This window comes from Amblyomma maculatum, chromosome 1 (assembly GCF_055883805.1).
Source record: "Amblyomma maculatum isolate TAMU_Amacu chromosome 1, ASM5588380v1, whole genome shotgun sequence".
In the NCBI taxonomy this organism is placed as follows: Eukaryota; Metazoa; Arthropoda; class Arachnida; order Ixodida; family Ixodidae; genus Amblyomma; species Amblyomma maculatum.
The window spans coordinates 129,753,973-129,768,437 of record NC_139344.1 but is presented as its reverse complement, the minus strand read 5'-3'; the positions used below and the strand labels follow the sequence as shown (position 1 = coordinate 129,768,437).

The following is a 14,465-nucleotide window of genomic DNA, read 5'->3' as shown; positions in this document are numbered from 1 at the left end:
ACTGCCTGAGGCTCACCCACCAGAAGCCAGACTATATCGATAAGATCAAGGGAGTCTTATACATTGGCGGATTCACGTTTCCCGAGATGACACCGACGTCGGTGTTGTTCATCGTTCGTGGTATCGTGGACATTAACCTCCACTTAGGCATCGCCCCCTTGTTCAGGCTCACCGTTGGCCACAATCTTCGCCTTCGCAGGGGTTACATGCTTTACCTTGCGCCGAGCTACCACATCTACCCGTTCGTCAAGTTTCTCTTCCAACTGCAAAAAGTCCACAAACTCGAGGAATACGTCAGGCGATCCGCAGAAATCATTGGTGAACATGGAATGTCCTATATGCGTGTCATCCAGGCGGTACTGACCGTAAATAGGCAATTTTACCGCTTGCCAGAAGTCGAGCCACCGGACGCTCAAATTAGATATAGCACTGAGTATCCGACGACAGAGTTTTGGTTCTCGATGTCTGAGGTGATCGCTCGCAAGCTTCGATCATTGCCAAACGTGCGCTCGACATTTTTGGTGCTGGACAGCGAATATGCCGAATACCTCACTCGGAATGTCTTCATGGCACTGGATCCGACCTTGATCTCCGCCTACATCGGTATGTACATTGTTTGGTTCCTGAGCCCTTTGGCGTCGCATAGCATCGCGTACGACACTCCAATGCCAAACAACACGAACAGATTGAAAGACTTGTGGCCACGTTGCTTCAGTGACATACACGAGTAAGTTGGTTTCGTTCGGTGTCCTTATTATCGTGGCTTGAACATTTGCCTGCTATACAATCTATGCTACAAGCCAGAGCCGCTTGTATTCTCTCCTTCTCTCTCTCCTTTGCATGTCTTTTTTTTTTTTTACGTCTTTAGATCTACATCGAAATAGCATGTACCGCATCTCTTCTGTTAAAACCAAGGAAATATATGACTAGTATATGTTTTAAATGGTTGTTATCATCCTTTGGATATAGGTACATATATTCACAGAAATACTAGTGCACTCTTGCAAGCGACTGTTAGAGATAAAAAAAAAAAAAACGTTTCAAAGTGAAACATAACACTGGCGATGTTTTCTGGGGGTAACCCATCACCTGGAAAAACACGGCTCTTTCTCCACTTCACTTTTGCAGGCTGGTTTTGTCGTTTCATATAAGGCGACCGTGCACAAAAGGAAGTCATTAAATCACCTCCAGCATTAGAGATTAAAAAAAAATAAAGTTCACCTCACCAAAAGATCCACAGTGGGTTATCAATCCAGGACACGAAAAATCAGTTGCAATTATCAAAATTTAGAATCAAGGCTAAATTTGTTGGGAATTAGCCAACGTTTTCTGGAAACGTCTTGTAGTTTAGCATTTAGCCATCAGTGCTCACACTCAGAGCCTGTCGCTACGCAAGCAATTTCGCAATATTTAAGCTTATCGTAAAGCATATAGCCGGCTATGTTCTTGCGTGAACAGAACGCGTCCTTCAGTTTGGATGCAGCTTCCATTTCAGCTGCAGTTGGCCGTGGTTTTGGATATCGTCGCATTCGTCATACATTTTGGATTTTGGATATCGTCGCATTCATCATAAATTTTGGATTAACTAACATATTCAACTATGTAAAGACTAATTATCTTGCCTCAAGTGACTGGAGCCCCAGTCCACAGGCATCAGAAGCAGCAAGTGACCGATCAGGGCTCGCATATGCTGGTTATGAGCTCTATAAGGAAAAATAGATCACGAGAGCAGAGACTCAACCGGTCACTGACTATTCTTACGGGAGCAAATATTAGGAATCGGGCCACGCGCTTGCGGCGAGACGACATGTTCGTGCGCTTTTTCAGCAGCACCTTTCAGTCCCCTCAAAAGTCGCAAAGCGCACTCTTCGAATCGCTTTTCCATTCTGACTGCCCGTTGGACATATCGAGAACGGTCAGTTCAAGTGTACCTAATCCGTTATTGTACCCCCCCACCTCTGCTCCCGCGAACTGAACAGATCTAAAACGAATTGCAATTTCCCGCGAACTGAACAGAAAATTAATTGCAATTTGTGTGGTTTAACTTTCCAAAAGGGACAGATGGACTATGAGAGAGACTGTAGTATAGGGCTACGGATTGATTAGGCCACCTGGGATCCCACAGCACAAAGGTGTTTTAATATTTTTACTCTATCGCAATATAGCAGCCGTGGGAGGGGTGAGATCCCGTGAAATTTGAGATTGGCAGCCGAATGTTAAAGCCACTGAGGCCGGTACTTGAACAGAAACATTTCCTGTTAGCGTCTATTGGGTTTGCGATTTACGCGTTGGTGAACTTTTAGAGTTCGAACTGCCTGTTATTCGGAGATATAATTATTGGCTCGCAACGGCAAAAGAAATAAAAAGTTGGCTTTTTGCATTGAGATGTGAAAAATGGTTGGAAGGTGACTACAGTGTAAAACAATATTGTAAAAAGAGAAGCGCAGCACTGCGTGGAAATAGAGAAAGCGGCCCGAACTGCAAGAAGGGTTTCGCACTCTCACAAGATAGGAAAAGTCCCGTATTGTCTGATTTACGCCCAGTGTCCCAATTTTCCTTCAGCTTGCTGACTATAACTAGCAAGAGAAAGACTTCCCGTTAGAAGTATCGTTTTAACCACGACGCAGGCTGATGCCCTTTGCCGTCGAGAGACTCTACTTGAACGACCATGTGGACCGCACCGACACAGAGCATATCGTAGACATGGCGGAGCGTATCAAGAACTCTACTGCAAACTTCATCACTTCCTTGCACAAACCAGCTCAGGAGAGTGAGGTCAGAATGATGAACAAGATTGCCACCTTGCGGATATTACCCTACACCTTTGGTGCCTTGCACGACGTCGCCGAAGTGGACAGGTAAAGGCCTTGCGGCTCAGCTTTCAATTTCAGTTTACACAAGCAAAATATAACGCTGCTTTCGTATGAAACAAGCCACCATAGCCCTGGGTGTATGTATGCTGCGTGAAAAAAAAAAAAAAAAAAAGAGATGGATGAAGTGCAGTAGCAACGTATTGGTTGATTGACCGAACTCCTTCACAAAATAACGTAAGGGACATGATGGCGATAGACATGTTCAATGCAATCAGCGATTAGCAATAAGAAGCTGGGGTTAGCAAAGAGCTAACACTCTTCAGCATGGTGCCTGCATGCCTGCCATGACATGATAGGTGTTCAGGTTGCCAAGAATCACAGGATTTAAGACGGCGACGAATAGTGATAGGTGTCAGACTGCGGAGCGTTAGCAAACGCGAGTACTCTGCTCAAAGAACAAGCGCTACAGCGTCGTGTTCAGCTGACAAAGTTAGCCGATGACAATGATGCCCGTGCTAGAGTGGTTGGAACTAGCGAGTCTAGGGAGACCGTTTTATACACGCTCTCCTAAGTGCAGGCATATCATGTTTCTAGAAATATTAGGCTAGATTCCCGATAACGTGTGCGCTGTGTCGTGGTATCGAGAGATTTTCATTGCCGCTCGGAAACCTTCTGGTTGCATGCTTTCTTTGTATCATAATCAGCCACTCGAGGGCAAAAGGCCTTCGATATCCCTTTGTTGATCCGATTTTCTCTGTACGGTTAGCACTCACATACAAAAAAATCCCAAGTGATACATCGCAATTCTTATCTCCCTACATAGCTTGCAGATACTCACGCAGCGCTCCAAGAATTTACGCCATGATTCCGACTGCAACGACTGAATGCACCGGCGGACCACTCTGGCAACGGAGCAAGCGATGCGGTTCCGTTCGTTATCCTTCTCTGATTAGTTCACGGCGCTGTGCTACGTGGTGTCGATTTCGTGAAAATTGGCGATGAAGGGCTGAATATTTGTTGCAATTATTGCACATTACTCTATGTTTTCAGGGACGTAGAATGAATTGTCCTCACTTAAATATCGGACTCACGTTTGGGCTAGGGTGAAGAGGAAGAATTTCAGCTTCAAACAAACGGGTCCACGCAGGTTATACATGCACGTTCCAGACCAGGAAGACGGCACTTATCTGGACAGCTACCTGAGCTTGTGCCGCGTCACCACCCAGTATATGGTGAGCCTACTGCTGGACAGTACGGCGAACACGAGCAAGTTCTTCATGCCCCCGTTTAGGAAAAGCTTGCCGCACATGGTCAGCGTGTACAACACAATCCACCTCGGCCTGGACACCATTGTGCCACCCCTCGACAAGTCCTTCTCGCTCAACTACGCTATCGTCGGACGTAGGGTTGTACAGCAGGTGTGTGCTCTCAGTAACCGTCTTGAGCGCAGTCAATGGGGCGAAATAACTGACTCTTTTAATGCTTAAAGTCGGTTTACTTTTCACCGCTTCCCCTGTCGTTACCCATGGCTGGCAATGGAGCGAGCTGTCCGCTAAAAAACGCTTGCAAAATCGCGCTTCAAAAAACACGGCCAGCTGGAGCATTCCGTGTGCAAGGTGCACTGAGAGATTATCAGGTACCGACATTACTTGAGCTAAGGTATCCGGCGTCTTATCCCGTCACGAGTATACATCAGTGTATATACTTCTAGTTTTCGTGAGCTTAGCCAGTAAAAAAAAAAAAAAAAAAAAAAAAAAAAAAAAAAAAAAAAACCTTTCGTGCGCAGTCAGCCAGAATTCTCGGTTTGACACAGTAACTGCCAAAGGCAATAGCTACTATGACTAGTTCGATGGGAGGAAATTCAATTCAGTTCATTTCGTGCATTACGACTCCAGTTTACTTGCAATGAATGTTTTTTAAAAATACACAGCGCAACAAACATAGGACAAGCGAGTAGACGGGAACAGCGCTGTTCCCGTCTACTCGCTTGTCCTATGTTTGTTGCGCTGTGTATTTTTAAAGAATGATGCACCAACTAGCTCAACTCACAGTTCTTTTGCAATGAATGCTTATTGAATTCGCACCAAAAATAATACTGTATACTAAACGAGAGTGATGGAAATCGCAGGTGAGCAAGCTGTTCTTCAACGCCCCAAACATCTTCAACGAGACTGGCAGTTACGACACCGTCTGGTCGTATGACTTTGTCAACGCACTGAGGAAGAAGTACCAGTGCCTGCGCCGACAGCACCTTGATGACGGGTTTAGTACCGGCGAGATCAAAAGGCGATTCTTGGAGGCTGCAGTTATCACCGAGATCCTCTTCAGTGCCTACAAGGTCAGAATGCCTTTTTGTACGCTCGAACGCATGAGGTATCAATACCCAGATATTCGGGGCAAGGACATTCCTTAGAGCGATAACTCTACTCCTTCTGTGTACAATACTGGAGGTCGTGTCGCGCTGCAGTTTGGCCTGTAAGAGCTACAGGTGTTGCTATAGGCAAATGCTCCGTGCCGCGCGGCAGCTGACAGGAGGAGGAGGAGGCTGAGGTTTATTGAAGCAACGAAAGATATATAGAGGCGTTGAGGGAAATTTTCAGTACAAGACAGTTATATAAACGACGCGGGGGAGGAAATAGATCTTAATTCCCTCTCAGACAGTGCGACGGAAGGGCTGCTGACGCATGCCGCGCCATTGATGTAAATGTGGAAGGCCTCGCGTGTTGCCATATCACCGTTGTGGAACAGAATTAACGTATTTAGTAATTTGGGACGCATTTTACATTGGAAGGTGGACTGTTAAAGAGAGTCGCCCTATTGCACTCTGTTCTTCACATTACTTCTGATGTTTACATTTAAAATTCTGCAGTGGATGGCTGTGTGGGATAGTTTATGATTTTTTCTTGTGTTCAGTGTTCCATAAGACGATCATTTACACATCTATCGGCCTGTCCAATGCACGTGGCATCGCATGAGAAGGGGGTCTGGTATCCCTACTTCGCAGGAAACAAAGGGTGATACATGACGCATCTGATAAGCCCAAATTTCTGCTTTACTCCTAGTCACGTACGCCACGCGCCCCTCTAGAATCCCCTCTAGAATTTCTCAGCTGGTACGTATTTATGAACATCATTTTTTTTCCCCGGTAAGTAAACTTCTACAGCAATCAGTCATTCCCTCTTGAGGCTCGTAGTGTTCTGCTATTAATAATCCCCCCAATTGGTTTTCTGCCGCAGCCTTTATGAGAGCGAAGGACAGGACTACATTAAAAGAAAGACCTTTCTTCGCGTTCATTAAAAAATTTAAATAGAAGCATTTTGCGATATCCCACAGTTGCCTTACGATCAAAATTGATGCACAAGAATGTTGGCAGATTCAGAAAAGTTGAGCAGCACCAAGAGTGCACAATCTGGTTTTAATGCGCAATGATTACTGGTGAGCGATTTCAGCGAGGAGGAGGAGAAGACATTTATTTACGATGATATGATTTGGGAAGGGAGGTGCGTGTTCGTTGTGGAGCTGAGTGGCAGACCCTATTCCGGGACGCCATCGGCCGCCGCCGCTGCCCGAGCTCTCTGGACCAGGACACGCTGGGCCTCCAGGTCCGAGCTGTACAGGGCCGCCTCCCAGCCCTCCCTAGTTGGCTGTTTTATTGCTTTTAGTTTTGTATTTTGCTGGCAGGCCCACACCATGTGGTATAAGTCAGCACACTGCCCGCAGAATTTTCACCTACCTGTGAATGTCGGGTCCATGTGTTTAAGTATGGCGGGATTTAGAAAACACCCGGTTTGGAGCCGTCTAAGGTAGCACTCCTCAGATCTGTCGATACCTTCGGCGGGTCACGGGAGTGCCCTCGGGCCTACGATACGCAAGCGTTAAAGGAGCAATATATCCTAGAAAAGAAAAAAAAAATAGCTCCCTCGCTAGCGCAAAAATTTCGCGCGGTAAGCGAGTACGAAACCACCGTGTATGCTAGTGAGTGGTAGAAGGGTGGCATCACGTGTTATGAAGGGGATATAAATCCTCAATGAAATAAAATACACCAACACCAGGTAAATACGATCACACCTGATAATTTTCCTAAGGTGCGTTAGCAACAGCAGCATTGACAGCAAATGTTCTATGATGTCAGCGTATGTGGCGTGAGTGAACAAGTGGTGGTGGCAAATGACGGCATGAAAAGCGACGGCGCGCTCGTCTCTAAAACCTTTGTGTGTCTTTTTATGAGTAGATAAAAAAGAGTATTTGCAATGACCAACAAAAGGTGTTTTCAGTGTTTGAAAAAAAAAAAATCCAAGAGCAATAGAATCTACACTGCAGAAATGCGAAAGCGTGAGCATTGCTGCTGCACACGGCACATTGTATTTGCTCTCATTGTTATTATCAACTAAATGCACCGTCATTATCATTGAAACTGTCGTCATTGTCATTATCACTAATTGAAACGTCATTGTCATCGCTACTATCATTCTCACAGTAGACAAAGAGAATTATGATTCGCGGTTTACGATCCAGGGCGTGGCGCAGTTAGTTAAAGCGCTCGCGGCTGGGGTTCCGTGGGATGGAGGTTCGATTCCCGGTGGAGACAGGATTTTTGTTTTCCTGGTGACGTCATCAGGATGATTGACTGCTAATTTTCCTCCTCATACATCTGTTATTAGCAAGCGACACATCAGCGCACAGATATCGCGCACAGGATTTCGTTCCACGAGCCCGGAAAGGATTTCGCCTTAATAGCCAAGCAGCCGTTAGTGCAGTCAAATGCTTGCTAGGCACTCAAATCGTGCGCTTGCAGAGCATGCATCACCTTTAATTTTTTAGCGTTTTACGCGATAGCATATACACGTCGTTCAATAGAAAAGCCGCTCCGGGAAAAGTCCTCATTGATCGACAAGGCCATGACGTCATCACCCCACATTCAAATAAAGCTATAAATTGGGGGGATGTTCTAATTTATTTAAGCCATTTAAAGTAATCACAGGTAATTTAGGACAAAATTGGCGTGGTAGTCCCGCTAATAGGAATTTAAAAAATAGGAGTAATTTATTAAAATAAAATTGTCGCCCCAGGGGTTCGAACTCAAGCCCGCTGCTTGCCAGGAAAGCACGCAGCGCATACAGGCTGCAAAGGGCTTCTTTTTTTAATCGTTATTGCCTTTTAGGCTGTAGGGTACAATATAACAAAACACTATAATACAATATTATACAATGCAATATACAATACAACACAATAAAGTACAATGTAATATAATAAAATACATGTCATGTTTTTACACACCTTTAGCACTCCTAACTGGCAGACTGGCAGTGTGTAATGTAATTTTTCTATTTGATAGAGTTTTTCAAACAGGACCGCATGCAGCTACTTCGCTGTAGTCTCTGTATATTAGGACTTCATGGATTTTCGTAACACTCTCCACAAAATGTTCATATATAGATCGGGTCCCAGGATACCAGTGCCGGAAAGTCATTACACTGCGCCCGCTTAGTAGGAAAATTGTGTTATATGGCATTTCTGCATCCATCACAGGTAAATACCTAATCTCGTGTGGTGTGAGCGGGAGATATTTCTTCAGTGTACGTTGGAGCACATCCCAGAAGAACACGGCATTATTGCAGTGAATAAAGACGTGTTCTGCGTTCTCCTCCTTTTTGCAGAGGAAACACTGCGTGACCCAAGGAACATAAATACCCTTTTCGTTCAGCCAGGATTCTACTGACAGGGTACTTGTGTGGACGTTTTCGTTGCCGGCGTGACCCCTATCTTTTTTCACTCGCTTTAACACGTTTCTCCCGGATGAGATCCTGAAAAATGAGCGATACAATGGGACGGGGAGAGCTGTGTCGACTAAAGCCATCGTCAGGTCTTTTCTCTTTGTCATCAATAGAGTATTTGTCATAAATACTCTCTCGAGAAACGCGTGACAAGGAAGCGATAAGACGCGACCACCTCGGTGAGGTAAAGCGATGTTCAGTAACGACGTCCATCCTCAACAGATGACACAACAAAGTCCGGCAATGCATTGCACAACAAACATTGGACGAAAAAACTGTAAGAAAGGGTGTACTCGATCGTGGTGAAGCATGAACGTTTACACCACTTCACGCATAAACAAATGAGACAAGGCAAGGCCCCCTTCACCGACTTGCCGAAAGAGATTCGTTCGTGACGTCCTCTCCCAACTGGACCCCCTATGAATGTCGCAAATACACGGTGGTATTTATGTATATTCGCTCGCGTACAGAAGGGGGCCTATATGATATACATCACTTTGGCAGCCAGAAGCACATTGCAGACCATAGCACAAGCGAATATAGCCGGGTCGCGCGCACACCACCGGGTGGTTAGCTCTCTTATTCCATCCGCCTTGCTGGCCCAAACCGACCCGCTTTCACGATAGATGCCGAGTGGCACACCGAGGTATGTGCTCGGCGTTGTGGACCAGTGTACATTCTCGAAAACAGCTAGTCTGGTGTTTCACGAGCCATGCCACAAACCAACACTTTTGTCCAAGTTTAATAAACCCACTTTGAGCACAAAATTCCTGGATTATTTTCAGGACAAAGCTCACACTTACGCTATCACACACACACACACACACACACACACACACACACACACACACACACACACACACACACACACACACACACACACACACACACACACACACACACACACACACACACACACACACACACACACACACACACACACACACACACACACACACACACACACACACACACACACACACACACACACACACACACACACACACACACACACACACACACACACACACACACACACACACACACACACACACACACACACACACACACACACACACACACACACACACACACACACACACACACACACACACACACACACACACACACACACACACACACACACACACACACACACACACACACACACACACACACACACACACACACACACACACACACACACACACACACACACACACACACACACACACACACACACACACACACACACACACACACACACACACACACACACACACACACACACACACACACACACACACACACACACACACACACACACACACACACACACACACACACACACACACACACACACACACACACACACACACACACACACACACACACACACACACACACACACACACACACACACACACACACACACACACACACACACACACACACACACACACACACACACACACACACACACACACACACACACACACACACACACACACACACACACACACACACACACACACACACACACACACACACACACACACACACACACACACACACACACACACACACACACACACACACACACACACACACACACACACACACACACACACACACACACACACACACACACACACACACACACACACACACACACACACACACACACACACACACACACACACACACACACACACACACACACACACACACACACACACACACACACACACACACGCACGCACGCACGCACGCACGCACGCACGCACGCACGCACGCACACACACACACACACACACACACACACGCACGCACGCACGCACGCACGCACGCACGCACGCACGCACACACACACACACACACACACACACACACACGGCAACATCGTATGCGTAGGCAAGCACTCGGATCTCACAAGTGTGGAACCTAAGACCCCGTATGCATAGCTGTGCAGAATTTTCCTGCACGGGCGTTCAAGGAATAGCGCGAACAGCAAAGGTGGCAAAGGGCAGCCTTGACGTACAGAAAAAAGTACAGCTATGCTACGCGATAGCTGGCGGTTTATAATCAAGTTGGTGGTGAAATTTCTGTACGCCATTCTGACCCCATCACTAATGAGTGAACCGACACCAACATAATCGAGTAAGAGAAAGACGATGTCGTGTGGTACCCTGTCGAACGCCTTAACGATATCAATCTGCAGCATGGCCACTCTTGCGCTGTCACAAAGCTCTAGTATGCTCCTTGCCACATGGATGTTTGAGTAGATAGGTTGGTTTGGTTTGTTTCGTTGGGCTTAACGTCCCAAAGCGACTCAGGCTATAAGACAAGCTGAGTAGATAGTCCTGTTCTTAATGCCACATGTCTAGTGGGGACCAATTAGCTTTTTTAATAACAGACTGAAGCCTGCTGGCCAAGACCTTCATAAGGACCTTGTAGTCGACGTTTGTTAGCGTTATTGGCCTATAGCCATTAACAGAGCGAAGTTTAACTTCCTCGTTGCTTTTGGGAATTAAAACCGTGCGTGCGCGCGTGAAAGAAGGTGGTAGTGATCCGTGGTCAAAGGATTCTATGAAGCCTCCATGCATGGCACCGGCGATATTACCTTTAAACTCTTTATAAAAGGCAGCACTTAGTCCGTCAGGACCCGGCGATTTTCCGGTGTTAAGTTCGTCAATGGCTTTTTCAACCTCACCGACTGTGATACCTATTTCAAGAGTTTCGTCCAGCTTTGGCATGACGGACCGAAAATCTTCCCGAATCCCGGGTTTCTCCGGCAGTCTGTGTCCAAACAGTCGCATATAGTGATTTTCAAAAGCGCTCATGATACCTGCCTGGTCGCGTGATGTATCATCATCATCATCATCATCATCATCATCATCATCATCATCATCATCATCATCATCATCATCATCATCAGACTGATTATACCCACTGCAGGGCGAAGGCCTCTCCCATATTTCTCCACTTAACCCGGTTCTGTGCTAGCTGCATCCACTTGACCCATGCGAACTTCTTAATCTCATCCGCCCACCTAACTTTCTGCCGCCCCCTGCTACGCTTTCCTTCCCTTGGAATCCAGTGGATGTATACCCATATAATATTCCATTTTCAAGATTTATTTGCCTCGAATGTAAGCTTTTCCGTCCGATAAGGCACATTTATTAGGCTCCTGGGCTCCTCACCGGCCAACAGCCTCTCTGCCCGTGCTCGAATCACTGCAACCTTGTATTTATCCTCATCGAACTCCTCCAGTTTTAGTTTGATTTCTTGAATAAACCCGTCAGGAATTGCTGTCTCTAGTTCAACTAGCGCGTGAAGTCCCTCCCTGAGGATTTTTCCTCTTTTCGTGTTATTAACTTGAGTTCGCAACCTCTTTCTACTGCTTTCATTTTAACTTTTTGCTTAAAGGTTTCCCATCTTTCAGATATAGTGCTTTTGTCGGGGGATGGCAGAACTTGTATTTGAAAGGGTCATTGGTACTAAGCGTGTTAAGGATGCACCTAGTGAACGTAACACTTGCTAACGTATGTTTGCGATGTGTACTGATGCTACAATAATAATAATTTTAGACAATAAATAAATTAAACAAGAAATAAAAAAGTCCCGGAAGTAAATGTGGTGTTAAAAGCGCTATCGCATTTACCCTTAAGGTGAAGCTTAAGCGTGCTCCTAATTTTTCTCTCTCGCAGCAGCCCTATTTTGAAAACAAACAAAAATCCCGCGAAGACAACAGAAATTTACTTGCATAAACATGAGAAAGAATGCAATAGACGGTTTCCAACTGCCCTTACAACGCCGTCGCTGTTTACTCGGACTATGCAATCAGTCTTTGCCCTTCAGGTCGGTTAGAACCCCCTTTTATATTGAGCGAAGGAAAAGGTCATTGTTAATATCACAGCGCCGTAAAGGGGCTCAAATATGTGCACCAACTTCAGACACCGTAATTAGCTGGCAACGCAGCTGGTAAGCATGAGAAAGTGACAGTGGTGGTCTTGGTGGCTTCGCCGAAACATCTTCGACTTAGGGGCCAACTGCAATGAAATTTTCTTTCCGTTATCGTGACTCTTAGTGCGCTGGTCCTGTGATCAAATTATTAGCGACAAAGTTCCATCCTCGACAGGTAACAGCTTCGCATAGTTAGGCAACTCACCGGATATTATGTAGGCCTGCGAAAGCGAGAGCCCTCTTTAAGTTGGCCCCGTTCTAAATGAAAGGCTGGTCAGCCTTGCGGTTCTCCGTTTGGTACTGCGGTAAAGCTTTTCGAAATTTCAGCCGCTATTTCCGTGTCGATATAGCCTGCCTGGTTTAATCACAGTGAATTGGCAGTCTACATCGCATATGACCATTGCCTTCTCACGAATGAACAGTTTTCGCAGAGGCTTTCTAGCAGCCCCAACTTTATTTAATGGTAGAAGGAAGAAAGTAGACATCGCGAAGCAAGAAACGGTCCTAGTTTGCAGGTGTTCGTTTTAAGGCGAATGCCTTACTGGCCCATCGCCGCCATCGCCGCCGAGTGGAGCGACTCATCTTGAATCCGGCACGGAAGAGGCCACTTTCCGGCACTGTCTGATCGGCGGGGTTCTGTCAAATAAACACTACTGTAGAACCTTAAAGACTTTCTTCGCTTCATCGTTCTTAAGGAGTCTTAAGTGTCCCAATATTTTTGTGCACTCTTGACCTACTTCCAGAAAAAAGTGGCAAACATTTCGTGGCAGATGGGCTACCAGCATCTAACAAGCATGTCGCGTTTATCAGCAGAGGCGCGTCGGTGAAATAATCATTCTGATGACAAAACGCCGACACCCACAAGCACCAGGCTCTGAGCGGCGGCGTTATGACCCCGGTTTCATCAGCCAGCAAAAGATGTTCCCTGCCTCAGGGAAAGGCTCAACAGTCAGGAGAAGTGCAACGCATCGTTTCACTTATTTCTTTCGCTCATTTCTTTTTGCACTTAACGAACAGCTGCGCATTATTCGCGTCCCCCTGTTTAGAAATCGTCGCAGACAACGTTTAGTGCCGCATGTGTTGTTCGCTTTCATGTGTAGTGTGCGTCGCGCCGTCATTCTCAATTGTGAAATGCACCCACTAGCCTGTTATTCTGAACGTTTGGTAAATATGCGTACAGACACCTGCAGTCACTTGTAGCACCCGTTGTCATTAATGGAGCGCACGTACTGGAAAATGTTTGATCGACGAAGGTGCTGCATGGTACGGCAAACGCCCGCGTTCACAACCTGCCCAACGAAAGCGTTCAAACGTTGTTTTCCCGCAGGATGTCCGCAAGGTTCCAAAGCACGCTGCCCACTTCCGCCAGGAGAAGGAGGAGTTCAGAATGACGTCCGAACAGCTCTTCTTTGTCGGACTGTGCATCAACTGGTACCAACAAAATCACGGGTATCGCAGCCTGACCGACCGTGTGTGCCGCTATTCGCTGCTTTCGCTGAGCGGCTTCAAAGACGCGTTCGCTTGCCCCCGAACGGCGCCGGCGTACACCGTCCAGGACGAATGCGCCGACATGCTGCCCACAGCGGCTTCAGGAACGTCCACTATTAACACCACAATCATCGCAGCAACAATAACGATGGCTACAACAGAAACAGAAGCAGCAACAGCAGTAGTAGCGTCACCACCACATCCACCACAGTAAAAAGAAGAGAGAGGGAGAAGCTAAATAACTGGTGAGTCTACCACTACGACAACAGTAACAGCAAGGGAAAGAACAACGACAACAGTAAAAATCAGCGACCCCACTAACAACACCAGCAGTTATAACAGCAAGAACAGCATCGACAGCAACGGCACCAACTATAACAGCAACATTTCCAACTACTTCATAGCTAGCAGCAGCATCACATAC

General features: G+C 46.4%; 1 protein-coding gene across 1 annotated transcript; it reads left to right on the top strand.

The window, feature by feature from the left end:
- Positions 1-2,703: 2,703 nt before the first annotated feature.
- On the top strand, positions 2,704-14,255 carry LOC146203909 (uncharacterized). Its single transcript, XM_084603652.1, has 4 exons — positions 2,704-2,858; positions 3,961-4,231; positions 4,942-5,151; positions 13,881-14,255. The coding sequence occupies exons 1-4, from the start codon at positions 2,704-2,706 to the stop codon at positions 14,253-14,255; spliced, it is 1,011 nt and encodes a 336-aa protein (XP_084459778.1).
- Positions 14,256-14,465: the final 210 nt, after the last annotated feature.